The 21,688-nt window shown below is 37.9% G+C and overlaps 1 protein-coding gene across 1 annotated transcript in view; it reads right to left on the reverse strand.

Annotated features, from left to right (window-relative positions):
• The window catches only part of LOC306844472 (inactive tyrosine-protein kinase transmembrane receptor ROR1-like), a gene marked incomplete at its 3' end in the record, with an annotated part of 118,783 nt that overhangs the window by 28,207 nt on the left and 68,888 nt on the right, over positions 1-21,688 (reverse strand). The window contains exon 2 of the mRNA XM_079376629.1: positions 4,801-4,872. Coding sequence (XP_079232755.1) covers positions 4,801-4,872 — 72 coding nt within the window. The remainder of the gene's footprint in view (positions 1-4,800; positions 4,873-21,688) is intronic.

Here is a 21,688-nt window from a genome sequence, read left to right on the forward strand (position 1 = left end):
TCTCTGAAGGGACGGGATCATGCTCTGCTTCAGTATGTCACAATACATGTTGGCATTCATGGTTCCCTCAATGAACTGTAGCTCCCCAGTGCCGGCAGCACTCATGCAGCCCCAGACCATGACACTCCCACCACCATGCTTGACTGTAGGCATGACACTCTTGTCCTTGTACTCCTCACCTGGTTGCCACCACACACGCTTGACACCATCTGAACCAAATAAGTTTATCTTGGTCTCATTAGACCACAGGACATGGTTCCAGTAATCCATGTCCTAAGTCTGCTTGTCTTCAGCAAACTGTTTGCGGGCTTTCTTGTGCATCATCTTTAGAAGAGGCTTCCTTCTGGGACAAATTTGATGCAGTGTGTGGCGTATGGTCTGAGCACTGACAGGCTGACCCCCCACCCCTTCAACCTCTGCAGCAATGCTGGCAGCACTCATACGTCTATTTCCCAAACACAACCTCTGGATATGACGCTGAGCACGTGCACTCAACTTCTTTGGTCGACCATGGTGAGGCCTGTTCTGAGTGAAACCTGTCCTGTTAAACCGCTGTATGGTCTTGTCCACCATGCTGCAGCTCAGTTTCAGGGTCTTGGCAATCTTCTTATAGCCTACGCCATCTTTATGTAGAGCAACAATTCTTTTTTTCACATCCTCAGAGAGTTCTTTGCCATGAGGTGCCATGTTGAACTTCCAGTGACCAGTATGAGAGAGTGAGAGCGATAACACACCTGCTCCCCATTCACACCTGAGACCTTGTAACACTAATGAGTCACATGACACCGGGGAGAGAAAATGGCTAATTGGGCCCAATTTGGACATTTTCACTTAGGGGTGTACTCACATTTGTGGCCAGCGGTTTAGACATTAATGGCTGTGTGTTGAGTTATTTTGAGGGGACAGCGAATTTACACTGTTATACAAGCTGTACACTCTACTACGTTACATTGTAGCAAAGTGTCATTTCTTCAGTGTTGTCACATGAAAAGATATAATAAAATATTTACAAAAATGTGAGGGGTGTACTCACTTCTGTGAGATACTGTAAACCAGTAAATAAATGAAACACAATGTTACATCATAAAACTGACAATCTTACACTTTGTTACACACATGTTGTACTTTTCAGGTTGTAGATACTAAAGTAATACATAAAATGGTTAAAGTGGTTAAAGTGATGAATACTAATGAGATCATCTTGGCAAAAAACAGACAACCAAAGTTGTTCCATACAAATAATTTTAACTTCTGTAGAGTTCCCTGGGACTTCCTGTGGAGTCATATGATCGGTTTGGCAGACATGCTCTGACAGGCTCTTGATGGCATCCTGACAAGCCCTACTGGTGCAGCCAAAGAACCAAAGAGTGAAAGTAAACTTTTGCTCTCACTCAGCATGGATTTACTATGAGCATAGCAAACATACATTCCAACAAACTGTCAATACTTGCTCATGATTAAAATAGTCTAATAGACTAGGGCATTGTGCAGTGACTCTAATTAGTATTACAAACTAAATAAATTACTAATATATATATATATAAAATATCAAATTTCAATTCTGTATTATTATTTGACCATAAAGAAATTCATTAGAATGAAAAAAAGTATTTCAAATGCTACAGCCACAAAGTAACTAAAAAAAGTTTTGTTCTGTTGTGCACTATACAACTTCACTGAAGTCTGAATTTATAGTAGTTGGAATAGATCTCCTTCCCTCTCTCTTCAAATTCAGTGGCATCTTCTCACAGGAGGTCAGACTCTGGTGCAGTGCAAGGAATGTGACTTTGACAAGAAAATTAATAAAAGTATATTGAGAGGGAGCCATGAGTGTGGCCCCCCAGGGTTACAGGCAGGGTAAGCAGCCGCAGGGCCCACAGCTGTGCAGGTACATCCACAATATTAGTCCTGCTGTGGTAGAGGTTGAATTCCTCTGACTAGCATTCACCTTTCAGAAACCCTAGCGCTGTCTGAACAGCACCTGACAACAGTGCTCAGCAAACTGCATCTAGGGTTACCAGGAATCTGGTGGTAGACTTGAGCAGGATTTTGTTAACCACAACATTGACAGGAATATGAGGATTGGATCTGGCAAAAAAATTTAAGTGACCCTATTAATCCAAAAAACATTCAGGACAGGGGTTTTCAAAATCCAAGGTGTCCAGGGAAAATTTCAGATAAAAATAACAAAACTGGTCCAAAATGTAATTAAAATTATATATTTTAGTATATGAAGATTTAAGATGAAAAAGCCTCCATGTGCCATATTATTATTTTTTTCTTATGTTTAGTTATTTCACTTTAATGGCAATGAAAATAACCTACATTAGAAAGTGCTGCAAAGGCAAGTCACTGCAAATTCACACCACAAAATACATTAATCATGCAGATTTTTGGGGCCTCAGTCATTTCTTATGGTCCCATTGCAACATATGAAACCACAGTGAGATACCTGAGGTCTGGGTGACTAGTGACTAATATACACACCATCCAACTATTACTCCACTCCCTTCTATCCTTACTCTTGTCCATTCACACCTCCTCCCTTTTCTTTTCCCTCCTCTCTTTCTACCGCCCTCTTGCTCTTGTTCCAGACACGTCTGGTCTTAGGACAGCTGGAGGAAAAGATACAGTGCTTCCTCTGGCGGATCTCTTCTTTATCCTTCCATCTTAATTTCCTCCATTCAAACATCAGCTCTCTTACAACAATATACAAATATGGCTCTCCAAAAAAATGGAACCGAATGAAGAATCCAAACACAGGGGGATCAGTTCCGACCCATAATGCATCTGACTGACAAGCCTAAACTTCTGGACACTTCCACTTCCTTTTAATGATGTAAGGATGCGGTGACTGGTTAGGAACTTCAGCCAGAAGGAACAAGCTGCACACAAACCCACACATACATGTAATTCAGTTGTTTATTTATCAAAGTTCGGCAGATGATCTGAAGGAGTAATTGGACCATCTAAAGTTAGCAGAATGGAGACAATGGCATCTTTTGTTGGCAGTGTGGATGTGTGTGCACAGTAGGCTCTTTGTTTACTGTGCTGATACTTATTGGAGGGGAGTGTGAGGGAAATGGATGTCCGAGTCTATCATACCATTTCTGCTACATCAGATTCAAAGGAGCCACTGAGATAAATAGGAAGGCATGTGCATATTCTTTCTTGGATGTGGAATCTACAAGTAAATGCAATAAAATGTACAATTTTATATCACTAAAATTGTATACTTATTCAAAGTATTAGAGAACTAGATAGATTTTCATAAAAAAGACTGATGACATGATACTAGACTAGAGCATTATGGGTGGTTGCCAAGGTTTCTGTGTGGTATTTTATCACGTTGTTCTGCAATTGCTGATATTTTTACCTTTCATAAAAACGCATGTCATAAAAACTATGACATCTAATTTAACACTGTAAAGCCTCTGTAAAACATAAATATTAATCTGAAGAATCTAATTTTTTGGAGCAGTTTTTTGAACCTTTAGACAAAATCTAAAAGAAATTCTAAGAAAATGCTTGCATGCGTTTTGAAATAACAATGACTACAAAAAGTTATTTTTAAGTTTACTTTATAAAAAATCTTTTAGATTTCACAAAAACAAATAAATAAGGTTTTGAATAATTTGATAATTTATAGGTCTTAGAAATGTATTAAAGGTAAAATAATGAATAAATAAAAAATTATTTAATTGCTAAATGTGTGAAAAATCCCTCTGTACTTAGTTTCTAATAAAAGACAAAAACAAAGTCATGAACAGCATGTTAAATGACTTTATTTGAGATACATAAAATGGTATTTTATCTCGAGCATTTGTAATAATTTTTTTTTTAATATAAGGAAAATGATAATGGCTTATATATATAAAAATAAAAAAATAAAAGACAAGAAAAATTACGAAATTCTCATTTGGTACATGCATTTAAACTGAACTGCTAATAGAGAAATCAAATAAACTACTAAGAGTATGAAGTAAGTTTTAAAAGAGTTTACTTTAGTTAATATACAGTTGATGAAACACCCATATACAAAAAAGATATTCATCTAGCAGATCTTTTGTTTCTTTAAACCTTTTCTGTTTTCTGATCTAAAGCACAAGTCAACTGCTGGTCAAAAGGAAAAGTCTCAAAGTCAGAAGAAAGTTCTTGTGTTGACAGCTGTATTCAAACACCCGGCAACAAATCTGACTGAGACTTAAATATTAATCCCAAAGCAATTAGGACAATTTGGAGGAATCACATAGCGGACATAATGACTCCAATTCTCTTATTAGTTTAATTACTACTGAGTTTTGTTCAAGACAGGAAAAACACTTCAATGAAACAACAAATAAAAGAATGACAGAAAAGGGGCTTGGAATGGAAAGGATGGAGCAGAGTGCTTATATTATGTATTTGTGCATGTGCATTCATGAGAGAGAAATTAAATGCAGTTATTGTATGATGGCACTGTGAAATCTTATGGAAAATACTGACTTTTGTTCCAACTTGCATCTAAAATGATAGCACAGACACAACAGATCTAGGTTTACCATGACCACGGAAACCCCCAAATTAGTGCACACTGTCCCAGACCGAGGAATTGGGATGACTTAAGACACATAACAAGCCTCTTTCAAAAGGCTGCCATCCTAGAGATCACATGTTCCTGCTAGAAATACTGTCTGCTTTGGCAATCAAAACTAACATTCATCTCTAGACAAAACATTGAGCAATCGCTGCAGATCTGTCACATTACTGTAGTCCTAATGGTGTCCCTGAGTGGCCTAACAGAGCTGGGCTAAAACTCACCTCTTTCAGCTCCGCTGGACATGTTCCAACTGGAGGCGGCTACCACGTTTGGGTCTGAAGGAATCTCTGCCCCTGTGGATACAAAGCCAGAACAGAAAGTCAAAGAGAGGCATATTTCAGACTGTGGCGTTATCATGGTACAGTAAGATACTAGATAGATAGATAGATAGATAGATATATTATTTTGTGTATGTATGTGCAAATGTACACAATCCCTTATTTAATTTCAATTTTAAAACATGAAATACAGTTTTAAGGTTAACTAACAAAACATCATGGATAGTAATCTGATCTAACATTTAAAAAAATATGCTTTCAGTTCAGTATTCTGGCCTCAATAAAACAAAACAGAGCAAGAATGTGAAATGAAAGAGACGGTCATGTTGCTATTAGCGCTCTGTGTGTGTTCAGGAGCGTGCAGGTAAAACTGCCTCTAATATATGAAGATTACAGACTTGTTACTGTACAAAGGACATTTTATTATAGTGTAGCAGCACAATATGGGCAAGTGTTGACAGGCACCGAGTTAGTGATGCTCGTCTTACAATGGCCCCCTTTGAGTCAGACCAGGGATATTTTCATTATTTTACTACAGAACACAATAAACAATGGACTGGGGCAGTAATGAGTAATGAGTGTCTGAAAAGAGGTGCAATGTGCTCCAGGAATGTACAGAATTAGTTAATTTCTCTCCCTTTTTTACATATGCTTAATCAGAAATGGTATTATATGGAGACAGATTAAATTAATGACTGAAAACTGAACGGGAGAAATCCCAACACTCAGCACGGTGGTTGTCTGTGAAGACATTTCCAATCAGCTTAATGGTATACAGACCTGATTTAGTCCTTACTCCAGAACATAGTCTAGTCTAGTCTAGTCTAGTCTGCAGATATATGTGATTTGAGCTAAAGAATCTAAATCAGGGGAATCCAATCCTGCTCCCAGAGCTCCAACCAGCTCCAACATACTTGCCTGGAAGTTTCTACTGAATCTGAATACCTTGATCAACTAGTTCAGGTCTGTATAATTAGGGTTGGACCTAAACTGCATAGTGGACCTTCAGGAACAAGTTTGAACAGCCCTGATGTAAATATATGATAGCAATTTAGTTAATATGGGTTGTACTTACATGACTAGACTTACGAAAAAGTAAAATTTAGCATACTTTTAAAAAGAGTACTTATTACAGATAATAATAAACTTTAAAACAATATACTTCAGTGAGAACAAAATAATTTTGCACATTTTTACATGTACAATTTTGTTAATTGTATGTTAACTGCAATTAAAGGAAAATGTATTACAGTTTAAATGTATATTTAATGCAATTAGTTGAACTTCGGAGTGCTTTTTTGATCCATGCAAGTAGGACTTAAGTACATATTCACATGCAGTTTCATAATTGCTTGTACTGTCTTTGAAATATGGTTATTACACTTTTGTAATAATTAGTACATTAAAATATGTGAAATACGCTACAGTTAAAATAATCATCAAGTACATTACATGTGCTTTAGTATGTTAGTCAACACAATATGTGTACTTGTATAAAGCACAACAAAAGATTATTAAAACATAATTTTAAAAGTACTTTAAAGAAATAGTCATAAGTGTATTATCTTTAAATATACTTAAGTGACCTTTCATTTCATTAATGTAATATTATCCACAGTTGTTTTTTTAAATACACTTGTAAATTAAAAGTATTTTTTAAAACAAGTGAACATTCAATACAATTAAGTGCAATTCTTTTGGGTAGAAAATAACTGCCAATTACGAAAATGGCTGCAAAGTGAAACAATTTGCTATAATAAACAATGTAATCCCACCTTTCATTGAAAAGAGCCAGTAAATTGCTTGTTCTTCAAAACAATTCTTACTAGAAGACACTTGTTCATTAGCTCAACATAGCTTCTCGCTTGACCAGCCTAAAAAAAATACGGCTTTCTTTAGTCTGATTTTAGCTAAACCATTTTAGTCAGATTTAATCCAATTTTTCCCCATTCATGAAGACAGAAGTTGTATTTGCATGACTAGAAAATGGTTTTTCCAAGATGGCTTCTGTGTAAACCGACTTTAAAAAAGCCATTTGGTCTGACTGACAGCATAATCTAAAGTAAACTCTAAAACAGCGCACATACACTCTAACAACCTTGAAGATAAAGACTATGGTCAACAACGACTACTAAAGCAAACATATGCTCACACTGTGAGTGCATTTGTGTCTGTGCATGAGTGCATCCCTATGAAGAGTACTAGTAATGGTTCACACAGACTCCCTGCTGACTGGGCTCACATTGGAGGATAAATCTCCAGTGTGCTGACAGGCTCAGAGCTCTGCAGGAACTACAGCGAGGGAGGGGGTCACTTTTTGTGGACATCTTGCTCTACCTAGTTCCATGAATACCAAAAACAGAAAGGTGTGCTTCCATTCTGGGACGATCATTCAGAAATAGTACACAAATAAAAATATATACTGCTCTGTGAGATGCCTTTGAAGGCAGCATTTTATAGTCTTGCTGGTCTCTCCTCAATGCCTGTTCCAAAAAGTAAGTTTATTTGGGGAAGGCAATCCCAAAATGCATAGTGATATGATTTGTTTTTTCAAAGGAAAAAAAACAAACTAAATTAAATTGAATTAAAAATTATCTAATTTAATTTACATTTCATTTAACACAAACATGGTCATAATCAGTACAATTTAGAAAACTGTTGGCTGCGGAGAAGCATCCAAGGTTTTAGTTTAACAGAGCTCTAGTGTGAAATACATAACACAAATCTCACAGCTAGAGAGGGAAAGGGTGAAGAAAGAGATAGACAAGCGTCAAAGTGTGAACACAGAGGTGTTATTACGTTAACTGGGTGTTAATTTAATGTTAAATATGCTTGGTGTTAGAAAACATGCCACTTTAACGAGATGCTGATATACACACACACACACACACCTGTTAGTGCCAATGAACTGTTTTGTGTGACAGTGCGCACACACACACACACACAAACCACCACATGCTACCGTTGCTGGGGTAAAGACCAGCAGCTGCAGGGGCAGGTGGTTTAATGCCTCTTCCACGATGACTTTGACTGCAAATGCGAATTACACTCATTAGTGATGTATCTATGACAGCTCTCTTCATCTGCTCATTACATTATGACCATTACTCATTATAGCATGACCTGTCACTTTCATCTGAGTCAAGCGTGGTGCCAAATTAGGATCATCTAAATATATTTTACAAGTGTCACATTACTTTGTGACATTATACATTACACATTTTGTAGTATAATCATCCCTTTTAACATGGCAAACACTATATCGCCACACACACACTCCTAAAACCACTTTTTGCAATGTATTTTCAATTAATTACTCGTCGGACACAATGACGTATTTGAAGTATATTAATCTGGGGGCATTTTTTCAGCAAATATTTATATAAGAAATTAATGGCGAGTTGTCTGATTAGCTAATCAGTATATCCATATAATTAATCTGGACTTTTTTTTTTTTTTTTTCTCGAATGACAGCCCTATTTATAATTGATTTCAACTGGTGTGACACAGGTCAGCTGAATATATCAAAACAGATGTCCACATCTGCAAGTTACCCATCATTAGCTAATCATGAAATATTAGGCAAATTGCAGTGTAATTTGGAGATTACCTTTCTAATGTTGCCAAACAACAAAGGCAGCGTTAACTGGGAACATTTGTTAATTATGACCTCAAAGGAAAGCAGTGCACCTGAAAAATCAAGGGAGAAGGCACAGGAAAGCCTCTGGTACAGCATTCACAATAAGTACATCTGATAGCACATAAAGGTTACAGGTTTTAGTCTGGTTTCAGTGTTACGTTCTTTCTCTTCACTTATTGCACGAATATAATAAACAGATGGAGATCTTGATTTTCACTATTCTACACCATTTTATTCATTTAAGACTATTCTTAAAATATGCAAAAGAGAAATTAAATAACAGGCAAAAAAGGTACAGGAATGTACATTTTACTCTCTCAGCACAGAGAGAGTAAAAAAAAAGTTTTATTTTAAGTTGTTTTATCCAAGAATGCTCAAAAGGAAAGGTTTATCGATATTCTGACTACACCTTAAAAATCACACACACCTAGAAATCATAACATATCTCAGATTTAATGGAGGGCGACTGAAATGTCTTTGTATTCGGTAAGACCCGACCTTGGACAGGTGCCAGGGATCTGGTTTTGTGCACATGAGAAAGATGACTACAACTGAATTTACAATCATGCAAACTGAAATATACAACCATGCAATCAAATATGAGTGTATGATTTTTTTCCTAAAACTGAAATTATGGCTTTTTATGCTGTTCCTGTTATTGATGTGGGTCATGTTATATTATAATTACTCGTCATATTTTCTGCCATTATATATTTTTAAAGAATGCAATAAACTGAGTTGTATCCCAAGTATTGTATCCCATAAAATTCCATCAAATAGTGGCATACTACTATCAACTTTAATCAGAAGTCAATATGATAGACAGACGGACAGACAGATGGACGGACGGATAAAAAGACAGACGGATGGACAGACAGATCTATATGTTCTTGCCAGATGTTTTCTAATCAAAGCAACAAAAGGCACTACTGACGTCAAGTAAACGAAACTTTGGAAATGAACAAAGTCTTTAACTCTGTGAGGTCATAATTACTCTGTCACTATCTAAATGTACGGTCCTCTTCAAGCAATTAAATAAAATGAACAGTTGGCTGAGTCTTTATGAAGAGTTGCCTGATCTTCCTGGGTTCGAACACTGCCTGACGACCTTACTGAATTATTAGCATAATTACGTTGGCACTTGGATGTGAATGGAAAATGTGAGGCTAGCTGGGCCAGAGACAATAAAGCTTTTTAATGACAGGGAGAATGTGAGGGAAAAGCCAAGGCTGATGATTCCGACCATAAACTCTTGTGTTTGGAGGTGGGAGCTGAACCTGGCCCAAATGCTGAGGTTTGACTTGGCCTGGAGAATACCTCAGACAGGAGAATAACCCTGAGTGAGAGAGAGATGAAGAAGATCCATGGTAGAGGAACATGGCTGTTTCACCTTCTCAGGTGTCACCTGATCCATATAAAAGGATCAACGGGACTCCACCTGGATAACTCCACCTGAGTGCACTATGGGGAACAGGAACCAAGCCACCCCCAAATCCTCCACCACCAACCCCACCGTCCTGTCTCAGGAAGCCGAGAGGTAATGTGATAACTCTGTTCAGGCTTCAGGGACCCAGATGGCCCGGTATAGACCAGGCGTAGACAGGCTGGAGACTGGGCAATGAACCAGGGTGAGCGCTGGCCATGGACGCTGTAATACAAGGAACTTTCTCATTAGCACAACAAACACCAGAGTAGAACAAAGCCTCTGATGCAGCAGAAAGGTAGTCTCTCCTCCGGTTAGCCCTCCTTAGCTAGACAACAGCCAGGCCCACTGCTGGGCAGCCCTCCTGGGAGCTAAAAGGAATGAGCTAGTATTAGCCCCAGGGTGAAAGTACTTAACTGTAATCAATGAGCATCAGCTCTAAAGAGCATATTTGAGATTTTCTTTAAATTTCTGGCAAAATTAGTACTAAGAAAAATGTTGTGTCCCATCATATATAATATGTGAAAAACAGTACTTTTTTCTAGTGACTAGCTGTATAGTGCAACCAAACTCTACTTCACTGTTTTTAAAGTGACATTTTATTGCGTACACAGCTTCATTGGCAAGCCATCTTTTAGGAGTTCAAACTCTTGCAAATTGTCCTCCATCTCCTACGTAACACTGGAATGTCAGAATAATATTAGTAAATCTGTTTACTATGTTAATATATACATACATACATACATATATACATATACATATATATATATATATATATATATACACACACACACTCACCTAAAGGATTATTAGGAACACCATACTAATACGGTGTTTGTTCGCCTTCAGAACTGCCTTAATTCTACGTGGCATTGATTCAACAAGGTGCTGAAAGCATTCTTTAGAAATGTTGGCCCATATTGATAGGATAGCATCTTGCAGTTGATGGAGATTTGTGGGATGCACATCCAGGGCACGAAGCTCCCGTTCCACCACATCCCAAAGATGCTCTATTGGGTTGAGATCTGGTGACTGTGGGGGCCATTTTAGTACAGTGAACTCATTGTCATGTTCAAGAAACCAATTTGAAATGATTCGAGCTTTGTGACATGGTGCATTATCCTGTTGGAAGTAGCCATCAGAGGATGGGTACATGGTGGTCATAAAGGGATGGACATGGTCAGAAACAATGCTCAGGTAGGCCGTGGCATTTAAACGATGCCCAATTGGCACTAAGGGACCTAAAGTGTGCCAAGAAAACATCCCCCACACCATTACACCTCCACCACCAGCCTGCACAGTGGTAACAAGGCATGATGGATCCATGTTCTCATTCTGTTTACGCCAAATTCTGACTCTACCATCTGAATGTCTCAACAGAAATCGAGACTCATCAGACCAGGCAACATTTTTCCAGTCTTCAACCGTCCAATTTTGGTGAGCTCGTGCAAATTGTAGCCTCTTTTTCCTATTTGTAGTGGAGATGAGTGGTACCCGGTGGGGTCTTCTGCTGTTGTAGCCCATCCGCCTCAAGGTTGTGCGTGTTGTGGCTTCACAAATGCTTTGCTGCATACCTCGGTTGTAACGAGTGGTTATTTCAGTCAAAGTTGCTCTTCTATCAGCTTGAATCAGTCGGCCCATTCTGCTCTGACCTCTAGCATCAACAAGGCATTTTCGCCCACAGGACTGCCGCATACTGGATGATTTTCCCTTTTCACACCATTCTTTGTAAACCCTAGAAATGGTTGTGCGTGAAAATCCCAGTAACTGAGCAGATTGTGAAATACTCAGACCGGCCCGTCTGGCACCAACAACCATGCCACGCTCAAAATTGCTTAAATCACCTTTCTTTCCCATTCTGACATTCAGTTTGGAGTTCAGGAGATTGTCTTGACCAGGACCACACCCCTAAATGCATTGAAGCAACTGCCATGTGATTGGTTGATTAGATAATTGCATTAATGAGAAATTGAACAGGTGTTCCTAATAATCCTTTAGGTGACTGTATATATATTAGTTATGTTTAGTGTGTGTGTGTTCTCCATGTTTCTAAGTTTGAGAGTTAAATGTTCCTATTGAAGATTCCCGAGTCTCCTGCAATTTCCTGCCTGACACACTGTGACATGCGCACAATCACAGCAGTGAGTCTGTGACCCATAGACATCACCAGACTCTCAGAAAGTTATCCCACTCCTCTATGTCTATTTCTGTGATCGCTTGGATTACAGCATCACGCGCCTTCTTTTTGAATAGATTTTTCTCCAATGAGGGGGCGGAAACATTTGGCAAATATACGCTACGGCACTAATTATTGCACTGGTTGGCTATTAACTGCGAGCAGACAGAGTGTCAATTGAATGCATTGGAGAATACGGTGAACATAAAGAAATTAATTTGCTTGTCAGATTCCCCAAACAAGCAACCATATTTTTTAAAATAAGCCCAAAAAACCGCAACCCACGACCAGGGATTTTTTCACGCAACTTTACAAAAAAAAGAATCCCAAAGTCGCGTATAATCTGCCAATTTGGCAACTGTGGACACAGCTGATCACTTAGAAAGACCTGTGAGGCAACTGTTCCAATACTTATGCTCACATCAGATAGGGGGAATGAAACTATAAAAGTGCTGATCTTCTTAGCTGTTAAAACATCTGTGTGTTGAATCACCCAATATAATTATATAAGATATAATTATAAAATTTTTCTTAAATATATACATGCATGTGTTTGTATTTATATATACATAATAAATATACATAGTACACAGACACATATATTATGTACACAAAAATTTCATTTTGGATGTGATTAATCGCGATTAACCTTAATGACCCCAAACTTTTGAACAGCAGTGTCTATATGGATGTACTGACCCTTTAACTATTTTCCATGTACATAGTTTTTTTGTTAGTAACTACATTTTGCAATGAGTTGCTAGGCTGCTGTGTAACTATTTTAAATTATTAGTAGCTTATAGCATTTTTCATTAGTAGCTTGTAGTGTAGCAAACTACTTTTTAATGAGTAGCTTGGCTGTAGTTGAGCTACTCTGGTAGCTTGTAGCTTGGCAAGCTTCAGTTTCAAAGCAGCTTCCCCAGTGCAGGCGTGTTGCTGAAACAGCAGAGCAGCACACAGGCTGATGGGTATTATATCAGGACATCCCATGCAATAAAGATCAACAGGGGGAGATTAGCATATTCCTGAAAGGACCCGAACCACTTCAAAGCCAGTGCATCGTTTACCTACGGTTTAATTTCAGGGGCCCGGAGTGATGTTTAGTCAGACGTGCAACACGTCACAAACATGATATTGCTTTACCATTTAATGACCCGTGTACTCACACAACGCAATCTCTGGGCATATCGGGTCACTCTGAGATCTCACAGGAGCATTTCGGAATGTGCTCTGCTGGTTACCACCTACTGTAGAATTCATTTGTTTTCCGTTGACAGCCAGGAGAAAGCGATCTCCCGGTTCCAGTCTGACAACATGCTGAAATCCTCCACTGGTGAACAGACTCCACTCGCATAATCAGAATCTGGACACAAGCACGATCTCAAGGTGAAGAGAGAAAGAGACGTATACCGTGCGATTGGTAACTGCACAGCGAAAACCTGTTGGTACTCCAAAAGCTCCCATATGTAACTCGCACAGATTCACTAAACCAACCCAGCAACCTCGGCCTGAGGAGCGTTTGGGACGGATAGGAACTGGAGATGCCCCAGTTAATGTGGGACAATTTAGAATGTCATTACAGTTTAAACATCACGGGAGGCCCAGAGTTTGATCCAAATACTTGTGATCAGACTTTCCAAACCCTTTCCTCAGTCTTTCCCTAAGCTTGATAGAAATAATAAGGAGAGTGTAATGAACAAAGCAAGCCAGTTGGATCTGAATTGCGGAGCATCTTAAACCATTTAAAAGCAGTGATTGTTTTCTGATTGCAGAAAATGACACTGACAAGATAAAGTGTTTGAGGACTACCAGTGATGCTTCAGTGCTGTCCATCATCCAAGCTCTTCACATCCAGGACTCAAGCCCCCATGCTGCACCTGGTGCTACTCAACTACTCCATACTGAACTTTAGACCCTTAAACTGCTTACTGATGAGAGTTTATATTAAGACTTGACAAGCATGCTTTTCTTTCCTGGCATATTCCCTATTAAAGCAGAAAGTTGGCATGTCTCTATTTTTTTAAACAGTGAATAGTCTTTAGTTTATATCACTGCCATAAACAATGATGGGTACTTGCTTTTACTATCAAAGAGGTTTATAATATTGAGAAAGCACTATCTGTTAGCATTCACAGTCAAAATACAAACTTTTATATAGTAATTGCAATTTATAATTAATTTAGTCAGAATAAACCGCTTCTTTTGAATGGACAATGGAGAAAATAGCTTTTTGCCACTAGAATGTTAATGTTATAGTGCTATGCTAAGCTTGGAAGCCAAGATGTTAGTTTGCCAAAGTGAAACAAGCAAAGGTAAAATGTATGTATGTGAATAAAAAAAAAAAAACATTAAAATTTCATGATTAGGAAAAAATACAACATAAACATTATTCTAACCTTTCTAATCAGGCACCGAGTAGAGTACATGTAAGAACTACCTCAGCGAAAAGATAAAGTTTAAACATTTTAAATGTGCATACAGTGTCTTCCAAAAGTATTGGAAGAGTAAAGACAAAATTGCTCTGTTGGCTGTGGAGCAGTGGTGTAGCAAGTCCCCGGGCCCATACGCAAAAACATTGTACGATTTGTAGAATTTATACAAACGAATGTCTCATGAAATCGATCAATTAGAGTTTCAAAAACATCTATAAGCCTACGTGTTATTGCTGTTGTTCATGTTAAGAACAACAGGTTGGATGCCACAACCTGCGGAATATAATATGATTTTATTATCGTAATTTTGACTTTATTAAATTAGTATGATGTTAATCTTATTTAGTTATTTTTCCGTGTGACACTAAAATGGCAAAAAACAAAACAAAACAAAAAAAATTAATAAGTATTATTAAAATAGTATTATGTTTGACGATCCTGACTCCCAATATCTCCTCACTGAACGCGCCTTAAGCCAGAAATGCATCTTTACGGATTACATAGGCTAATGAAAGAGTTTTTCATTTTTGATTTGAATTATTTCGTTGTAAAGTAGTAATTCATAGCATTCTATAGATATATTTATCATGTCAGTGAGGCAAGTATTTGATGAGTTTCGGTTCAGTTTTTGTGAAGTGTTCCTGCTCAAGATCAAGACCACCTTGTTTGTTTTCTTTATTTTAAAAAGCAAAACATTTTGTTGATATTGTGAGTGCACACAAAATAAAACTATTTGCAGCTTCGAATGATGTATACTCTTACCTTTATGAGGAAAAATTACGGCGTATTTAAATTTTCCACTCTTAAGAAAAAAAAAAAATGCAAGTGATCTCGCTAGCGCTTCCATGTCCTTCAAAGCGCGCTTCAGCTTCCACTTTTAGCACAAGCAAACGATTTTATATTTATCACACATTTATCTTTTAATAAAGATAAATGTGTGATACACATTTATTTTTTACATTAATATTGTGAAATGCATGGAGTTTTTTTATGTCTTAAATCGTGTTTGTTTGAGAAGGCTAAACTGATAAAACATATGCTCAACTCACTGTCTGACGCTGACCGCTTGGTATTCAAAAAATAAAATAAAATACAACTTGAATTTAACAAACAAAATTTTTCTTTTTCATAAAAAGAAACGAAACGAAATATAACCACTTTGCCATTAAGAACCAAAACTTAACTTTTTTAATGGCTGCAACAGCAGCTGTGTAAAGGGGAAGAGAGAGAGAGAGAGAGAAAAAAGACACGGGCTCGGGTCAGACTCGGGCAGAGAATTGCGATAAGCTGTCGGACAAGGGCCAGGCCTGTGCAGGGCTCAATATTCGTTCCCTTGTTTCAATTAAAAGTTCCCCCTTGGCTCGGCGGGCCCCCAATCTGCCCGGGCACATATACACGTGCATACTTTGCATGCCCAGACTCTATGCCACTGCTGTGGAGTCAAGACATTTACAAATATGATTAAAAGATGAATATGAGACAAAACTACAGAATGTCACATTTTATTATTAGCCGTTTCAACACATAGATGTTTTACCAGCTAAGAAGTTCAGCACTTTTATAGTTTCATTCCCCCTATCTGATGTGAGTACAAGTATTGGAACAGTTGCCTCACAGGTCTTTCTAAGTGATCAGCTGTGTCCTGTTGCATTAATTCTTCAGATATTAAAAGCAGGGAATGTGTCGTATCAGTTATATCCATTACTTCCGCATTCTGAATCCTGCATTCGATGATGACACACACAAACCAGGATGAAGATGAGGGAGCTGACTTTGAGAGAAAAGCAAGCAATTTGGATGCTAAAAGAAAAGAGGAAGTCAATTAGAGCTATAGCAAAAACAAAGGGCATGGAGAAATCAAGAGTTTGGAAACCACCAGCGACACCAGCAACCAACAACTACCTGATCGGCTGAGAAAACAATAGTAGTTGATGACAGACAAATCATAAGTCACGAGGGGAAGTTAGAGAATGGTTAGAGAGTCGGACTTGTAATCCAAAGGTTGCGGGTTCGAGTCCCCGGCCGGCAGGAATTGTAGGTGGGGGGAGTGAATGTCCAGCGCTCTCTCCACCCTCAATACCACGACTGAGGTGCCCTTGAGCAAGGCACCGAACCCCCAACTGCTCCCCGGGCGCTGCAGCATAAAATGGCTGCCCGCTGCTCCGGGTGTATGTTCACGGTGTGTGTGTGTTCACTGCTGTGTGTGTGCACGTTGGATGGGTTAAATGCAGAGCACGAATTCCGAGTATGGGTCACCATACTTGGCTGAATGTCACTTCACTTCACTTCACTTCACTTCATACTTCACTTCATAAAAGCTGTGAAAATGAATCACGAAAAAAGACGTGTCTGTAAAATCACCAACACCTTCCAGTAAGCTGGGGTGATGCTCTGACAATCTACTGTCCTCAGGAGACTTTGACACAGAATTACAGATGCTACACAGTAAGATGCAAACCTCTGACCAGCACCAAAAAATAGAAAGGCAAGATTAGAGTTTGCAAAAAAGCACAGAAGAGTTTTGGAACTGTGTTTATGGACCGATGAGACAAAGATGAACCTTTAGCTAAGTGATGGGAAAGCAAACATGTGGAGAGAAAAAAAGGGAACTGCAAATGATCCCAAGATCAGTCATGGCATGGGCATGCATGGCTGTCTCTGGAACAGGCCTTCTCAACTTTACTGATGACTTAATGTATGATGACAGTAGCAGAGTGAATTTGGAAGGGTACAAAACCATCTTGCCTACCAATATTCAAGAAAATGCCACCAGATTCATTGGGAAGTGCTTCATATTGCATCAGGACAATGACCCAAAACACCCTGCCAGTTCAGTCAAGGAATTTATAAGGGCAAAGAAATGGAAAGTCTTAGATTGCCCAAGTCAATCTCCAGATTTAAATCCGATTGAACATGAATTTCACCAGCTGAAGAGGAGAGTAAAGGCAGAATCTCCCCAAAACAAACAACAATTGGGATTGGCTGCATTAAAGGCTGGGAAAAGCATTTCAAAGGATGAGACCGAGAGTCTGGTGATGTCTATGGGTCACAGACTCACTGCTGTGATTGTGTGCAAGGGATCTACAACTAAATAATAGCTTTTAATCTTTTATATCTGCCTTATGTTCAACTGTCCCAATACTTATGCTCACATCAATGAGTGGAATGAACTCTAAAAGTGCTGTTCTTTTTATTTGGTAAAACATGTATGTATTGAAACGGCTAATAATAAAATGTGACATTCTGTAGTTTTGTCTCATATTCATCTTTTAATCATATTTGTAAATGTCTTGACTCCACAGCCAACAGAGCAATTTTGTCTTTACTGTTCCAATACTTATGGAGGGCACTGTATGTGCTTTAAAAAAACCCTCCAAAAAACTGTTTATAATTTGATAAAGTAACAGAGCACATAGATGGCCTCAAAGCTAGCAGATACGGAATAAAAGCCACAAAATTGCAATTTTCATGGCGCACCATTCTCAGAGTCATCATCCATACCACAAATCTGGCCTCAAGAGAAGTGTAATACCCGAAATATGAGAATTATAGATGAGATAATCCGTTTATTTGGCCAAGAAAACCCACAATCGAATAAAAATCAATCGCTTTGGTCCATTTCTTTACACACAGATGTTTCATTGTAACTCCTTTTCCAAAGGGTTACTTCCTTGCCTTTATGCAAAAGTTAATCTCCCTGATTTATGGTAAATCTTACAGCTGGGAAATGAGAGACAAGTACGACAGATAAGTCATGGGCGATGTGTTACACTATCAGCACCAGACACTATTCGCGTGGAAACGGAGGCTGTTAGTTCCCAGAACTGCTGCATTGATACATATCCATAAAAACACTACTGGGAAACTAATCACATAAAACACTCGGACAGTGATCAATACAAGCCATTTGTCTTTAAAACATGATCCATTGATGGCCGTGCGGCACTATTCACAAGTCTGCCCAGACAGAATGGAAAACATCTGTGGGCTTAAGAGACTCTCTCACATACTATGTCTTTGTCACCTGACCCAATGGTGTGACAGTCACGGCAAGATGAACCACATTACGAGCAAAGACCATCTTTCCAGCAAAACTTACAGCCATTTATTATTTCTCTATTCTTCCAGCCCAGTCTTCCTCTTGTTGCTTAGCCATCTTTGGAGAAAATGCCAGTGGGATGTCTACAGCTTTGGCTGCCTCCAGCTTTCTCTTCTGTCAATCATACGCATGGTCTCTTGATAGCACAGCCCTCAAGGTTTAGTGAAATAAGCTGCAGAATTCCAGAGAACCTTCAGCTGACATTATGAGGAAGACAGTATATGCGCATGAGAGAGGAAAAGCAAGTGAAAGGGATGGTGACAAAGACAGATAGAGAGAATTGAGGTCAATTGGACAAACTTCAGCCAAAAATCCAAAGTATATTCCATCTGGTGCAAGTAAAAAAAAAAACAAGGGAGTCCTCTGGGGTAGTTTTAAGAAGACTTTGATTGATTCACTATATTAAAGAAAAACATTATTTCTGCTGTTATATGCGACGTCCTGCTGAGTATTATTCCTCTGGAAAACCACAAAGACTTTCATAAGAAGACAACAAAGGGAGAAGCATGCATAAACTGTCAAATAAAGGAATCGAAGAGAAGTTGATGAAATAATCTGTACAATTGTAAAACTGGTGGATGAATCTCTAGGGGAAAGTATACTTTGAAAGAGAAAAAATATATAGAAATGCTGTACAGAAAAGGGTGAATTCACTAAATAGTTGGGGTGGACTGCATGGAGCATTTTCATACAAAAATCGTAGGGGCCATTCACGCAGAATGCATTTTTTTGCGTTTAAAAAGCCACAGGGCATGGAATGGAAAAACGCAAGGTCTAGAGACACTGAACCTTTTTTTAACTTAAGCGTCGCATTTTTTTAATCCAGTGTCATGCTCAAAACCCTGCAAAAGATGCAAGCGCAATGGTCAAGCATGCCTGTCTAGAGCATGTTTACATAAAAAAAAAAAAGCAGCATAGCTGAACACAAAATTGCGTTCTATGTGAACAGCCCTTTAATCACTCTGCTACTTACTAACCGCCTGCAATTCAGTTCAACCAGGTGCTAAATGCATTGAAATAGCATTGCAGAAAAATTTGAATTCTGTCATCATTTACTCACCCTTATTTCATTCCAAACCTGTATGACATTGTACAGACTAGAGCAATAAAAATTTGATATTTTAAAGAACGCTAAGGTCCAAAGATCTACCTGTATACAAAATACTGATACATTTTCAGAAGTAATTTATACAGGTTTGGAACATCACAAGATTTTTATTTTTGCATGAACTTTCATTGAAGATGAAAAAAAAAAAATTCTACCAATATCTCTATAAAATAATTATCACTTGTTTCTCACCTATTTGTAGAAGCCTTTCATTTTGAATTGTATCAACCAATTATTGACTGTATCAACTGACAAGTTATAGCATACATTAACAAAAAGGATAACCAAATGAAAGCATACTGCTGCATTGATATTATTTGCATCCAAAAGAGAGCAAAGTTGGTATTCCACACCCAAGCACATATTTCATCAAAAATCAGAGTCAGAAACAGACTATTATTTGAGGAGCAGACTCTTAAATGCTAATGCTGAGGATTTGTCAGTGGGATTCCAGTCTTAATGAAACTTGCATCTCTGGTTATTTGAAGACAAGTAGATTGCCAGATGGAGACTTGTTGAAAAAAAAAAAGTCACATCTAGTCCGCTCTTCAGTGGTTTTCAACAGAGAATGAACACAGGAAGATACAGAACTGTACAAAAAAAAAAACTTCACTGGAATTGAACAAATCAGGGCTCTCCAACTTTAATGTGAGTGTGAGAAACTTGAGGTAACGAAATAATCTGAAGCAGTATTTTTCTACTAGTTTATAAAAAAAAAAAATTGTTTAAAATGTTTTTTAAATTGAACTTAAATGCATTTAAATTCATTTAATACAATTGTAAAATTTTTTAAATAATAAATTAATCAAATTAAAACTATTTTTATTATTCTTTTTAAATTATCTCAATGTGACTTTATTGGGGTGATGACAGACCACCAAATGATTACGACTCAAGATGTCTGTTTGTAGCTAGTTGTCATACACAGCATACAAATGAATTTTGGTTGGAGATCACTTCATATGCCTGTGTTTTCATGGGGTGAACATGGTAGCACTGAAAGAAGAACAATGAGAGATGATGTGCAGGAAGCCTGGATCTGGTTAGACACTGGGCTGTAAACAACCAGAGCGATGAGGGATAAATCATGGGTGTGTGTACAGTATAAGCTTATGCACATGGTAATTTTTTTTTTCATTTTGTTATATGATCTCTTTTTCCATCCATTTAAACTAACACAATAATTTCTGTCATTTTAACTTTCAAAATGTTGTAAGTTTTCAGTTGATTTTCAATACATGACAATATATTTATATATAAAAAAGAGTGCCATAAGGAAAGTCTTATGAAATTCAATGTGAATAGGAAAAAATGACGAAAGAAACAAGATCATATTAAAACACACCACAAAACAGACCAAATAGCACAAAAAAGTACAGTAATATGAACTAGCAGCAGAGGGAAAAGACTGCAGGATTAAACTCTGGGGCCTACCAGCAAGTGAAGAGAAGATGTTAATGAAGCATTAGTGGACTTTCCAGAGGACTTGACTTCAAGAGGAAATGATATGCAGCACAAGACGAGTACAGAGAGTGAACAGCAGGAAAGAAGTCCAGGTGGAAGGAAATCCAATGGGACAGGAGACCCAGAAGCATGAGACTTGCCTGCTGCCATCTTTGATCACAGGCACTTAAGTCTGGTCAAGGAAGCTTTTGAGCGAATCACATGAGCCGTAAATGTAAATGATGATAGGCTGATGGTACCACAAGAAATCACACAGTCCAAACCCTTCACTAATGACTATTCTGTGATGTTAAAGGCAGCAGACAGAACAAAAAAAATTTAAAAAGTACATTTTATGCTTTTAAGAGCACTCCTAAATGGTCACTGTCAAACCATATGAATTGTAACTATTTCGTTATATTTTAGAAGTGTGTTGCTTACCACTTTTTAAATATATTTTATTATGTCTAAAAAATACTTCAAAACCAACACATAGCATGGCCTTCAAAT

Source organism: Barbus barbus (genome assembly GCF_936440315.1).
Source record: "Barbus barbus genome assembly, chromosome: 25".
NCBI lineage: Eukaryota > Metazoa > Chordata > Actinopteri > Cypriniformes > Cyprinidae > Barbus > Barbus barbus.